This window comes from Saccopteryx bilineata, chromosome 6, assembly GCF_036850765.1.
Source record: "Saccopteryx bilineata isolate mSacBil1 chromosome 6, mSacBil1_pri_phased_curated, whole genome shotgun sequence".
NCBI lineage: Eukaryota > Metazoa > Chordata > Mammalia > Chiroptera > Emballonuridae > Saccopteryx > Saccopteryx bilineata.
This window is the reverse complement of record NC_089495.1, coordinates 50,641,392-50,656,170: the sequence shown is the minus strand read 5'-3', so window position 1 is coordinate 50,656,170 and position 14,779 is coordinate 50,641,392. Positions and strand designations below refer to the sequence as shown.

At 43.4% G+C, this 14,779-nt stretch overlaps 1 protein-coding gene across 1 annotated transcript in view; it reads right to left on the bottom strand.

Annotated features, from left to right (window-relative positions):
- The window catches only part of STK24 (serine/threonine kinase 24), a 170,538-nt gene extending 156,741 nt beyond the window's left edge, over positions 1-13,797 (bottom strand). Inside the window, exon 1 of the mRNA XM_066238051.1 lies at positions 13,540-13,797. Coding sequence (XP_066094148.1) covers positions 13,540-13,695 — 156 coding nt within the window. The 5' untranslated portion in view covers positions 13,696-13,797. The remainder of the gene's footprint in view (positions 1-13,539) is intronic.
- Between the last annotated feature and the right edge of the window lie 982 nt (positions 13,798-14,779).

The following is a 14,779-nucleotide window of genomic DNA, read 5'->3' as shown; positions in this document are numbered from 1 at the left end:
GTCTCCATTTGAATGTTTCCAAAGGTCAAGATCTTCCCTTACAAACTTGCCTCTCTCCCTGTGTTCTAAACGCAGACCTCACAAACCCACTCGCTCAAAAACATGGGACTCGGCCCTGGCCGGTTGGCTCAGCGGTAGAGCGTCGGCCTGGCGTGCGGGGAACCCGGGTTCTATTCCCGGCCAGGGCACGTAGGAGAGGCGCCCATTTGCTTCTCCACCACCCCCCCTTCCTCTCTGTCTCTCTCTTCCCCTCCCGCAGTCAAGGCTCCATTGGAGCAAAGATGGCCTGGGCGCTGGGGATGGCTCCTTGGCCTCTGCCCCAGGCGCTAGAGTGGCTCTGGTCATGGCAGAGCGACGCCCCGGAGGAGCAGAGCGTCGCCCCTGGTGGGCGTGCCGGGTGGATCCCGGTCGGGCGCATGCGGGAGTCTGTCTGTCTCTCCCCATTTCCAGCTTCAGAAAAATACAAAAACAAACAAACAAAAAAAAAAAAACCCAACATGGGACTCATCCGTAGCCCTTGCATCTACTTCTCCTGGGTAAACAGTTAATCACATTATCTTATCCTCATGGCTCTGAAATCCATCCATTTCCTCCATCCATTGTATTTGAAAAGATTGTTACTGCTCCCCTTGCTGCCCAAGTGTGGTCCGTGACCAGGAGTATCATATTCACTTGGCAGTTTGTCAGAAACACAGTGTCTTGGGCCCCACTCCAGACCTACTGAATTCTAATCTATGTTTAGTAGGAACCCCAGGGGATTTGCATATACATAAAACTTTGTCACTTCTACACCTACACTTTTGCCTCTTCCAACAGATTCTCCGCATCACATACTAGAAGCCTTTTAATAGCCTCTGGTTTTTCTTAGAATAAAGTGTATTCTATATAGTTTTCCTTTTATTTGCTATGATTCAAGATACTGTGGTCTTTTGTCTAACTTTCATCTTTATTGTATCTCTCCTAAGACAAGAATTATTTGACAACTTTAATTTTTAAAAAGTAACGTAAATCAAGAAATGTTTCATCCAATTTTGTTTATTGTTATTTTTGGTATATGTGTTATGTTTGCATTGCAAATGGGATTATTTCTCAGTTCATGCAGTTACTTAATTTATATGATAAATGCACATAAACAGTCCTTACATATTAAAGAAGTGGTTTTCCTTGCAAAATGCCATAAATTATGCTCTAAAAGCTCGAGACAAATCCCACCGGATGAACAGGATTAAAGTCTGAATGTTGCAAGCATGGAAAAGAAAACTCTTATTTCAGAGAATGCTACTTTTCTGAAAGAACATCATCTGATTTATCCAAAAATGTTAGAAACAGGTCCAGCACTCAGTTTCAATTCCCATGTCAAATGCCACTGTGGAAAAGTTTTTGTTGTCATGGGCAACTTATGAATCTCTAAAAACAAAAGCACTACTGTTGAGTCATAAACTTCAATTTTAAAAAAATATTCCTTTTACTTGTTCAAATATAAAAGAGGAGTTTGGGGCCTGACTAGGTGGTGCCTGACCAGGTGGTGGCACAGTGGATAGAGCGTCGGACTGGGATGCCGAGGACCCAGGTTCGAGACTCCGAGGTTGCCAGCTTGAGCACGGGCTCATCTGGTTTGAGCAAAACTCACCAGCTTGAGCCCAAGGTCACTGGCTCAAGCAAGGGGTTACTCGGTTTGCTGAAGGCCCGCGGTCAAGGCACATATGAGAAAGCAATCGATGAACAACTAAGGTGTCGCAATACGCAATGAAAAACTAATGATTGATGCTTCTCATCTCTCCGTTCCCGTCTGGTCTATCCCTCTCTCTGACTCTCTATCTTTGTCTCTGTAAAAAATAAAAATTAAAATAAATGCAATATACAAAAAGCTGAAAGTATTGTAGTATCTGTGCATTCCTTGATCCCCTAATTTTTGTGAGCAATGTATTTCATAATGTTATGGACTCCATTCCATAATATAAAATGCAATGTAGATTCTCGACAAAAGCTCTCTATCCTTTACAATTTGCAGTGGGGAATGAGGTACTGCTGATAACCTTCAAGTTGTGTGAAATGCTGGCTGAAGCCATCAGGCAGCCCTGCTTTCAGGTAACCAAGTCCCAGATACCCTTGCAGGCAGGCCGAAGGACCCCTCCAGAACTCCTCTGAGTCATTTGAAGTGCCGGATGGCAGTCATTGTCAGTGTTACAGGGACAGCCACAAGCAAAAACAGGATTTCCTAAGGATGACTTCAAAGGGATGACAGTGAAGTTTCTGAAGAGTAGGGACTGAGGAACCTGAAGCTTGGAGTGGGGCTTGAGAGGACCAGACTCGGGGGAGAAAAGGAGGAGGAGCAAAAAATCCAAAGCAGGCCTGGCCAGTTAGCTCAGTGGTTTAGAATGTCACCTTGAAACACCAGGGTTGCCTGTTTGATCCCCGGTCAGGGCACATATGGGAAGCAACTGATGAACACACAACTAAGTAGAACAACTAATGAATGCTTTCCTCTCTCTCTTCCTTCTTCTCTCTGTCTTTCTAAAATCAATCAACAAAAATAAATTGAAAATAAAACCAAAAATCAAAACACCCCAAAGCAGCCCTGGTTGGTTAGCTCAATTGGTTAGAGCATTGTTCCTATATGCCAAGGTTGTAGGTTTGATCCCCAGTCAGGGCACATACAAGAATCAATCCATGAATGCATGAATGGGTGTTTCTCTCTCTCTTTCTCTCTCTACCCCTTCGTCCCTCTCTCTCCAAAATCAATACAAAAGAAAGTATTTTTTATAAAACCAAACCAGCTAGCGCTGGCTGGATAGCTTGGTTGTTAGAGTAGTGGTCCCCAGGCCACGGACTGGTACTGGTCCGCAGAGAAAGAATAAATAACTTACATTATTTCCGTTTTATTTATATTTAAGTCTGAACGATGTTTTATTTTTAAAAAATGACCAGATTCCCTCTGTTACATCCGGCTAAGACTCACTCTTGACGCTTGTCTCGGTCACATGATACATTTATCCGTCCCACCCTAAAGGCCGGTCCGTGAAAATATTTTCTGACATTAACATTGATACGTAAAGACACATGCAGCCCCATGTTTATTGCAGCATTGTTCACAGTGGCCAGGACATGGAAACAACCAAAAAGCCCATCAATAGATGACTGGATAAAGAAGATGTGGCACATATACACTATGGAATACTACTCAGCCATAAGAAATGATGACATCGGAACATTTACAGCAAAATGGTGGGATCTTGATAACATGATACGAAGCGAAATAAGTAAATCAGAAAAAAACAGGAACTGTATTATTCCATACGTAGGTGGGACATAATAGTGAAACTAAGAGACATTGATAAAAGTGTGGTGGTTACGGGGGGGAGGGGGGAATGGGAGAGGGATAGGGGGTGGGGAGGGGCACAAAGAAAACAAGATAGAAGGTGACAGAGGACAATCTGACTTTGGGTGGTGGGTATGCAACATAATTGAACGACAAGATAACCTGGACTTGTTATCTTTGAATATATGTATCCTGATTTATTGATGTCACCCCACTAAAAAAATAAAATTAAAAAAAAAAATATTTTCTGACATTAAACCGGTCCGTGGCCCAAGAAAGATTGGGGATCACTGGGTTAGAGCGTTGTTCTGAGGCATAGGTTGCTGGTAGAACCCCTGGTCAAGGCACATATAGGAACAGATTTATGTTCCCATCTCTCTCTCTCTCTCTCTCTCTCTCTCTCTTGCTGACTTCCTCTCTCTAAAAAATAATAAATAAAAATTTAAAAAACCCTAAACCTGCTAAATGAAAATAGCCAGTTACACCAGATCACATATTATATGATTCCATTTGTATGAAACATTCAGAATAGGCAAGTCCATGAGACAGAGAGTAGACTATTGGTTGCCCAGGGCTGGGGGAGAGGGATGGAAAGATTGCAGGTCAAAGGCTAAGGGGCACAGGGTCTCTTTCTGGCATAATGAAAATATTCTCAAATTGTAGTAATGATTGCACAACTCTGTAAATATAATGAAAGGTACTGAATTGTACACTTTAAATGGTTGAATTGTGTAGGATGTGAGTCATATTTTAAGAGAGCTGTTAAAAAATAAATTAAAATAAATTCTAAAAAATACCTCTGCAAAAAAGATGAAGAAATTAAAGATATTGAGCAATTATAGGGATGACAGTTTCATACGATTCCTATATAGCTATTCCTTAAGTTTTTCTAAGTTAGCTGTCAGTCATTGACTTCCTACTATATAAAATGAAAATTTCACTTATTATCTACCACCCCCCTCCATGCACACCATCCTCCCATTCTAGCTATATTGCAATTTTAGGTAAGATCAATATTCAGCACTGATGACTCTCAAATTTGTATCTCCAACAGAGTTCCTTTCCAGAGTCTGGACAACATCCACGTGCTTAATAAACATCTATACTTTACTATCTAATAGACATCTCAAGCTTAATTTGTCCAAAACTGAGCTCTTGATGCCCTCCAAGCCTGCTCCTCTCACTGCCTTTCCAATCTCAGTGAATGGCATGCTGTCAAAAAGTCACCCTAACTCTTCCATCCCACATCTTATCTGTCAGCAAATCCGTCTGACTCTGCCTTCAACATTTATCCAGTCTTGGACACCTGTGCACTACCTCCTTGATATGCCCTTGGTCCATTATTTCTTCCTTGCATTGCTGCAATGACCTCCCAGTGGTGTTCTCATTTCTGTACTTGGGTCCCATGACCCTGCTATCAACAGAGCAATCCAGTTCAAATAAAAGTAGATCACACCACTCTTCTGCTCCAAAGCCTCCAGTGGCTCCCACTGCCTGAAGGGAAATCAGTGGCAGTGAGGTTCCTGAGCCAATAAATGCAGTTGGCCCCTGGATCATCTGTTAGCCTTCACAACATGCCCAATGCCTATTATCTATAGTTTTCTGGAAAGATTGGGAAAGTTAAAACTCCGCTTAAAACATCAATCACAAAAACAACTCACTCTTTACCTGTTAAGCTTATAATATTCTCCAATGAAGACATTTTCCACATGGTAAACAGAAGTCTTTGCCATTGCTCTGTGCATGGAATAAGGACTCTAGACTATTTCCCCACCCCGTCAAAACTCCTCTAAAGCAGTGGTTCCCAACCCCCGGACCGCAGACTGGTACCAGTCCGTGGGCCATTTGGTACTGGTCCGCAGAGAAAGAATAAATAACTTACATTATTTCCATTTTATTTATATTTAAGTCTGAACGATGTTTTATTATTAAAAAACGACCAGATTCCCTCTGTTACATCCATCTAAGACTCACTCTTGATGCTTGTCTCGGTCATGTGATACATTTATCCATCCCACCCTAAAGGCTAGTCCGTGAAAATATTTTCTGACATTAAACCGGTCCATGGCCCAAAAAAGGTTGGGAACCACTGCTCTAAAGCATATCTATTTCTAATTTCCTTAATGGGGAGGGGTGGGGATACCTGCTCATTTTCCTATACCGCTTTTCACACACACAACCCTTCTCTGATTCCTTACACAAAGTATGTGCAGTCTCTTCAAGGTCTTACTTTTAGGAGCAAACAAGGACTTTTCAAAAACAGACTGAGGCATCTGTTGGGGCCAATATTTGGATGTCTTAATTCTGTTTCTTTTTGTTTGCAAGTAGGGTCCTGTCGCTTGTTAACATGACATTCTTGATCCAGCTTTTGTTTTATTAATCCACAATAATTGTCTTAATCTGTAAATTTCAAGTATGTTATCTGGGAAGAGCTATCACCAGGAATTGAGAAATAGAATTTCCTCCGTGGATCACAGAAGCAGCACTGGAAGAATTCATAAAAAATTTGTTATAAGCCAATTTAGGAAGCGTAGTTATTAAAACACTCATTTTTGAGCCTATTTTTTCTCTGAAGGGCTGGGAAGGGGATAGTGGCAAAGCATTTCTTTCTGCTTAGCTGTTAGACCCTCCCTGCAGTGCAGGAAGTCTACAGGGGAAGCCGTCCTCGCCAGGTCTCTTGCTGGTTGAGTACTCCTTGGTCCTGGCCCTATTCATGCATCTTGATTGACTCATTTAGGCTCCTGGGGATTCCATCTGTTTGTTTTTTTCTCCTCAAGACTTTTATTAAGTATCTATTTCACAGAGTTCTTCCAAAACCAACTTCAATTTCCTTAGCTATCTTTTTCCTGGCTGTCTATCATTCTCTTATTCACAAATATTTGCTAAACACCTGCCATGTTTTTAACAGACTCTCTCTGCGCTGGTGAAAATCACAAGAGCAAGGTGGGAAGATAGTAAACACCAAGACAACCACATATAGGCCTGACCTGTGGTGGCACAGTGGATAAAGCGTCAACCTGGAAATGCTGAGGTCGCTGGTTTGAAACCCTGGCTTGCCTGGTCAAGGCACATATGGGAGTTGATGCTTCCAGCTCCTCCCCCCCTTCTCTTTCTCGGTCTCTCCCTCTCCTCTCTAAAATGAATAAATAAATTAAAAAATTAAAAAAAAAAAGACAACCACATATACTCACATACAATGTGCATGCGCTTTTACATTTCAGTGTTGCTGAAGCTGAAACATCTTACAGGGGAAGAGAGAGAGAAAGAAGAGAAACTTTCCAGTCTCCAACTTGGAGAACACTACAGTGTAACTATCCTTGAACACTTGAGCTTTTACCTCTGCTATTTGCCTGTATGGTTCTAAATAACATGATGAAGTTGCACTCCGATGCTACATTCACCCTGAAAGCAGAGCCTGGGGCAAGGGCTTGCATCTGAGCAGTTTACTGAGACCTGATGCTAGTGAACAGGAGCGAGGGGTGGGCAGAGTGCAAGACGGGAGGGGGGAGAGCCAATAAGGTGCATTATGATCGTCACCATTGTGGGTTACAGGTATTCAATCCTACTGGGGCCTTTGGAGGAACCACATAGGACATGCGTCAGAGTGGTCTACCCACAATTAGAAGGGGGAGCATTTTTCTACCAGCTTCCCATTTCCCCACGCAACATCGCTGCAGCACATGCTGGAGAAGTCCCAGATGTGTGGTACATCTGAGGCGAGGTGCTGTCCATTTATATGGGCTCCATGCAGGTTGCTAAAGCAATGGTTTGAGAAAAGTATAGGCTGTGGGGCAGCAAAATGTCCAACACAACTGCTGTTTTTTCTCTTTTTAAATAAGAATGTTCAGAGCAGCTTTATTCACAATAGTTAAAATCTGAAAGCAATCCAAAAGTCTATCAACAGGAAAATGAATAAACAAATTATGCTATATTTATCCAACAAAATTCTACTCAGCGATAAGAAAGAATGGAGCATTGATAGAGGCAGCAGCATGAGCAACACTTAATGGCACAATGCTAAGCAAAAGAAGTTGGAAACCAAAGAGCACATACTGAAGATTCTATCTATATGAAGTTATACAACAGGCAAAACTGAACTGTGGGTATGGATCAGAACAGTGGCTGTAGTTGATGGGATATGAAGATTAACTGCAAAGGAGCCTGAGAGAATTTCCAGAATGACAGAAACGATAAGGGTATGGATTGCATGGATGTATGCATTCATCAAAACTCATTGCATTGTATATTTAAGATATATACATCTCACTGTGTGTAAATTTTACCTTAAAAAAACTAGGAAGTGCCTGACCTGTGGTGGTGCAGTGATAGAGCGCTGACCTGGAACACTGAGGTCGCCAGTTTGAAACCCAGTCAAGGCCCATACAGCAAGCAAGGAACAGCTAAACTATGAGTTGATACTTCTCGCTCACACTCCCACCCCCATAAAATCTAAAAAACACTATACAGAAATTAAATCTGGCTGATAGGTTTACCTGTCACCGTGGTAGAGGTCAGTAACTGAAATTTTCCGTGTCCTCAGGTGTTGAGCAAATATATTTAGGATAATGAGACGTAGGTTCTTCACTGTTGGAGAAGGGAATTATAACTGTGGACAGAGGGAAGACTATAATGTTTGCCCTGCGTTGTTGGTTTGGAACTGGAGGTATCCATACAAACTCATGGTTTTATATAGAAAGATAGAAATATACCTACATATATATGTGTGTATGTGTTTATGCATATATGTACATGTATACACACAACTACACATGCTCACACACATTTCCTAACTCTATCTGCTGAGACGGCCCAGAAGTCATGATGCACCAGGAATAATGAGCACGTGGAAAGCCCAGATCTTGGTTTCTAAATACCACTCTCTATTAAAAGAAACCAGAGGCCTGACCAGGTGGTGGTGCTGTGGATAGAGTGTTAGACTGGGATGCAGAGGACCCAGGTTTGAAGCCTCGAGGTTGCTGACTTGAGTGTGGGCTCATCTGGTTTGAGCAAGGCTCACCAGCTTGAGCCCAGGGTCGCTGGCTTGAGCAAGGGGTCCCTCAGTCTGCTGTAGTCCCCTGGTCAAGGCACATATGAGAAAGCAATCAATAAACAACTAAGGTGCCGCAATGAAGAATTGATGCTTTTTATCTTTCTCCCTTCCTGTCTGTCCCTATCTGTCCCTCCCTCTGTCTCTGTTACAAAAAAGAAAGAAAGAATGAAAGAAAGAAAGAAGAAAGAAAAGAAAAGAAAGAAAGAAAGAAAGAAAGAAAGAAAGAAAGAAAAAGAAAGAAAGGAAGGAAAGAAGGAAGAAAGGAGGGAGGGAGGGAGGGAGGGAAGGAAGGAAAGAAGGAAGAAAAAGATAATGAAAAGAAAAAGAAGAAGGAAGGAAGGAAGGAAGGAAGGAAAGAAGGAAGGAAGGAAGGAAGGAAGGAAGGAAGGAAGAAAGAAAGAAAGAAAGAAAGAAAGAAAGAAAGAAAGAAAGAAAGAAAGAAAGAAAGAAAGAAACCAGAGCTCTTTGAAGAAATGGCTGACTCCAGGGAAAGTATAAAAGAACCTCAGAACATCCTGTGCCCTTAAGAAGAAAGTGGCTTAAATATATACTAATGGGGAGATATTGCCTGACCAGGCAGTGGTGCAGTGGATAGATCATTGACCTGGGGTGCTGACGACCCAGGTTTGACACCCTGAGATAACCAGCTTGAGTGCAGGTTCATCTGGCTTGAGCATGAGCAGTGGGGTTGCCAGCACGCGCATGCATCATAGATATGACCTCATGGTCACTGGCCTGAGCCCAAAGGTTTTAGCAAGGGGTCACTGGCTCAGGGGGTCACTGGCTCAGCTAGGTCACTGGCTCAGCTGGGTCACTGGTCAAGGCATGTATGAGAAAGCAATTAATAACCAATTAAAAGGCCGCAACTACAAATTGATGCTTTTTTTCTCTCTCCCTTCCTGTCTGTCCCTCTCTGTCTGTCTGTCTCTCTCTCCTTCAAACACACAAAAATACTAATGGGGAGATATCAAAGGAATAGAGGGATCAAGTTGAAGGAGTTCCAAGTGGTCAAATGTGGGGCTATCTGAGCATCAAGATAAATAATGATTGTGATGGAAGTTTGTTGTCATGGAAACTATGACAAACTAAATTGAAAATGATGTTGATATACTGATAGTAATTAACAAATGAAGCAGGGACCCTGACCAGTTGGCTCAGTGGATAGAATGTCAGCCTGGTGTATAGATGTCCTGGCTTTGATTCCTAGTCAGGACGCACATGAGAAATGACCATCTGTTTCTCTCCAGGTCCCTCACCTCTTCACACCCACTTCCCCTCCCACAGCCAGTGGTTCCATTGGTCTGAGCAACAGCCTCAGGCACTAAAAATAGCTTGGTTGATTCCAGCATCAGCTCCAGTCAGGGGTTGCTGCATGGAAACCAGTTAGGGCTCATGCAAGAGTCTCATTATCTTCCCTCCATTCACTTAAAAATAAGTATATAAATAAACAAAGCAAGAATGGTAGTAGTTGGAGACCATGTCCTACTCAACAGTACTGTTAATGCTCTAAAAAACAGTATCCTTCCCTTGTACTGCAGGAATGGCAACTATTCAAGTATGCATAAGTGCTGCCAATTTACCAAGACCTTTGAGGTACCAGCCAGACTTCTGCATTGTGCCCTGGCTTAGAATCTTGTATCAGTTCTCATCACCTCGCACCTTAGCAACAGTAACTATAGCACACACCCAGTGGCAGTACCAGGTGTAAGACTTTGTTCACAAATTCAAGGTAAAAAAAATAATAATAATAATCCATTTCTTTGTTGTTGTTTTTTTATATCAAACTAAATCTCTCAACCCTCCAGCCTGCTAGGCTAGAGCAAAATCACTTTTCCTCTGTTAATGAGGTCTCTCTCCTTTCTTTCCAGGTTCTCAACAGAAGTCAGAAAGTCTATGTGGTGCAGAGAACTTGCAAGTCCACTCTCCTGGGTTTTGTGGCTTCTTTGTCATCTCCATTTTCTAAACTTCTCATGGCCTCTTTAAGCCTCTGTTTCCTTGGGGCCCAGAGCCTAGTAGTTAGCGTCCAATCTCCCTAACCTTCCTAAATCTCAACAGTTCTGCTGGGGACAGCAGGGAGCGAAGCCCAAAGGCTGAAAGAACCCTCTTGCTGGCCTGCCTTTGCCAAGAGGCAAAGATGTCTTCAAAGGAAGGGAGCATGATCGCTCTAATGGTGTGGGGAAAATAAAAGCCAAGAGGAAAAGCATCTGTTGAGTAATAATTTTTTGTGTATTTATTCATTTATTTTATTATTTTAAAAATTAAGTGATAAGTGAGCAGGCAGAGACACAGACTTCTGCATGTGCCCCAAGTGGGATCTACCCGGCAAGCCCCCTAAGGGTTGATGCTCTGCCTATCTGGGGTCATTGCTCTGTTGCTTGGCAACTGAGCTATTTTAGTGCCTGAGGCAAGGCCATGGTGCCATTTTCAGCACCCAGGGTCAACTTGCTTGAGTGAGCCATGGCTATGGGGGAGGGGGGAAAGGAGAAAGGGGTGGAGAAGCAGATGGTCACTTCTCCTATGTGCCCTGACTAGAAATCAAACCTGGGACTTCCACATGCCTGCTGATGCTCTACCACTGAACCAACTGGCTAGGGCCGGTAATAAGATTTTTGGCACAAAATTCTTCCTCTAAGGCGTAAGGTTAATGGCAGAGGTGATGGGGCACAAAGGTCCTGCCCAGCTTGGTGGAACAGGAAAAAGGATGTGTCAGAAGTCAAAAGAGACACCCTAGTAAATCACATTGCTGCATAGGTTACGTATGAGTGACCCTGGGTTGTTTGTAAAATTAAAACCAATGACTTGTGCATTAATCACTCATAAGAATCAAGAAAGAACTCCTGTTTTTAGGTCACTTTATGTTCATTAGGGGAAATTTGTGGCCCACCTATCCTCCTTCAAGAATCCTGGCCTGGTCCAAACTTGCGTCATGTAGGACACCCACGACAACCTTGTGTCTGTTGTGTCCAGGCACAGGAAGCAGCTGCCTCCCAGGGCAAATTCTGCCTTTTAAACTTCTTTTCACTGATCTATCTTTCACTCTTTGAAGCTGCCCTGAATTTGTCTAGTTTACCAGCAGTGTTCCAGGGACACAATGGTGAAGATTTTGTAGGACTCTGGAGAATGACCTCTTTGGACCTAGAGTAATTTAAAGCATTTAGATCATCTCTCAGCTCCTTCTATTTAGGACTTTGTAACCTCTTAAAGATGTCTGTTTTCCTCTTCCATTTAAAAATTTTCTTATTTAAAAAAACTAAATTGAAGTTAAATAGCCCTCTTTTTTCTTTTATTGTTTATTTTTTAAAAATTTTTTTTAGATTTTATTTATTCATTTTTATTGGAGAGAGAGAGAGAGAGAGAGAAGGAGAGAGAAAGAGAGAGAGAAGAGGGGAGGAGCAGGAAGTATCAACTCCCATATGTGCCTTGACCAGGCAAGCCCAGGATTTTGAACCGGTGACCTCAGCATTCCATGTCGACACTTTATCCACTGCACCACCACAGGTCAGGCCCTTATTGATTATTTTTATTATAAAAATTACGGACGTTCTTATTTCTTAAAAAATAAGGGGAAAAGATAAACCAAGAGAAGAAAAAATTACCCAATAACTCAATACCCAGTTCTCTCTCTTTTAAGTGAATAAATATAAACACGATTGTACGTTTACCAAATATCCCACTGGCTGTACTGTTTTGAACTCGCTTTCTCCACTTAAAAAATATGTCTTGAAAAGGCCTGCATTCTCACACTATTCATTTATTAGTATACCACAGTCTCAAGCAGTGGGTTACCCCTTTGTGATTCTTTTTATTTTAAACAGATCTATTTTAAAGTTTCTGAATATTTTGTTCTTTGGGTTCCTGGTACTATGTTTTTGTTCCATAACTTTCACTGACTTGATTCCATATATATTTGTATACAATCATTTATAATTTGTCCATATTGGTGTCACTCATATACAACCAGACTTTTTTTTTTGTGACAGAGACAGAGAGATACAAAGAGGGACTGATAGGGACAGACAGACACAAAGGGAGAGAGATAAGAAACATCAATTCTTCATTGCGGTTCCTTAGTTGTTCATTGATTGCTTTCCCATATGTGCCTTGACGGGGGGGGGGGGGGGGGGGCTACAGCAGAGCGAGTGACCCCTGGCTCAAGCCAGCAACCTTGGGATTCAAGCCAGTGACCTTTGAGCTCGAGCCAGTGACCCTGCACTCAAGCTGGTGAGCCCATGCTCAAGCTGGCAACTTTGGGGTTTCAAAGCCGGGTCCTTCACTCCCAGTCCACAGCTCTGTCCACTGCATCACCACCTGGTCAGGCTCAACCTGACTTTCTTTAGATGTTTTCCCATTTCTTCCTGAAAAGAACATTATTGACAATTGCTTGTTCAATAATTTGCTTTTGGTAAATCCTCATCCCTCTTGGGACAACTAAGCTTTTAGAGCCTCTGACTTTGGGGTCAGATCTATTTATTCTGTCTGGACATTTTCAACATCTGCTTTCCTAAAATCTAGGGCATGGAGTTGACTGAGCCTAGAGCAGGGCTAACATCTGCGACAACACACACACACACACACACACACACACACACACACACACACACACTCAAAGACCCTGCACTATGTGGTTGACATATGGACCATTCTTGACATTGTTTACTCTATGACCAGTCAGTGGGACTTGGGTAGAGACACTGGGTCAAAACAAGCCTGTGGGGCCCTGGCCGGTTGGCTCAGCGGTAGAGCGTCGGCCTAGCGTGCGGAGGACCCGGGTTCGATTCCCGGCCAGGGCACACAGGAGAAGCGCCCATTTGCTTCTCCACCCCTCCGCCGCGCTTTCCTCTCTGTCTCTCTCTTCCCCTCCCGCAGCCAAGGCTCCATTGGAGCAAAGATGGCCCGGGCACTGGGGATGGCTCTGTGGCCTCTGCCTCAGGCGCTAGAGTGGCTCTGGTCCCAACATGGCGACCCCCCGGAGGGGCAGAGCATCGCCCCCTGGTGGACAGAGCTTCGCCCATGGTGGGCGTGCCGGGTGGATCCCAGTCGGGCGCATGCGGGAGTCTGTCTGACTGTCTCTCCCTGTTTCCAGCTTCAGAAAAATGAAGAAAAAAAAAAACAAAAAAACAAGCCTGTGGACTGTCTTTCCTGGGAAGATGGAACAGGGAAGCAGACCTACCAGTCTCTTACAGGAACGTGCTCGGGAAGTGGTGGGAAGCAGAGGCTGGAGCAGCCACCTCTGGTCCAGTTGCACGCAGACAGCAGAGAAAGCAGTTTTCAGAAAGAGAGAACAGAGCAGGCATGGGGCAGGAGGCAGAGATACTGCAGCTGACATGGTGCTGCCCTGCCCAAATCCCCTTGGGTTGCTTTTACCAGCTCTGTGCTTGCCCGTGGCCGGCCTCTGCTAGCCTTGCTGCTCACCACTCGCATTGGCGACTTTCTCAGGATTGCCCTGTGTGCTGGAGCTGGCCCGTCCATAGGGAGAGGTAGAAGTCCCCCGGAGTTTTGTTTCCCTTTATGCCCCTCCTCCCTTCTACCCGTGGGCTATAATCATCAGCTGATCAGTGTCTATAAAGTCCAGCTCCATTGACTGAGGCAGAACAAACTCTGAGGTCTAAATTTACAGCCTGAGCCCGCATGCCCCAGCCCTAAGTTCCCCCAGGAGCATCTCACGTACACCCGAACCCTTGGCTGGAAGAACCTGATGCAGAACAAATGGGGAACCAGGCAGCCCAGAGAAATAGACAGTGGCCTCGGGCCTGAGAGGTTCATAGTTCCAGGTTCGGGTCCCTTGTGAGGCCCCAGAGATTTCCCCTCTGTCGATTCTGTGGTGCTCCTGAATCTTTGACTCGCTTAGCCCTTTGGATTAAGCTTGAACCAGCCGGTTTCTCTGACTTGCTGCTATCCTGAAGACGGTTCTCAGGCCCCTCCCTGCTGGCAGAGTCACTGTCTCCAGAACTCCCAAGCTCTCCCTTTGGTCAGTTCTTTATTTCCAATTGGTTAGCATCTGGCAGATAAAGTTATCAGCAAGACTAGTTTAGAATTTATTAGAGGCTCTGCTTTTACTGAAAAGTAGCTTCCGGTAGAATTTCTAGACCTTTAAGTAACTCCTTACTGCTATTTTTGGCCATGTTTTTGCTTTTATATTTATTTCTAGACCTCAAAAGGCTAAATAGACATTATATTTATTATGAAATAAATATATATATTTAATATATCTAAATATTATGTTAGTATTTATATAAGCATGTCACTTTTGTCCTGGAACAAAATTTTTTACTGTAATCAACAGCTTTGAAAAGATTTGTTTTAATGGAAAGTTCATGTCCTTTGCCCTTTCATCCAAAGGTCTATTTATAGAGTGGAAAAAACAAGCTCATGTTCCTTATTTGGTGTTTGTGTTTCTTCTACTATAACCG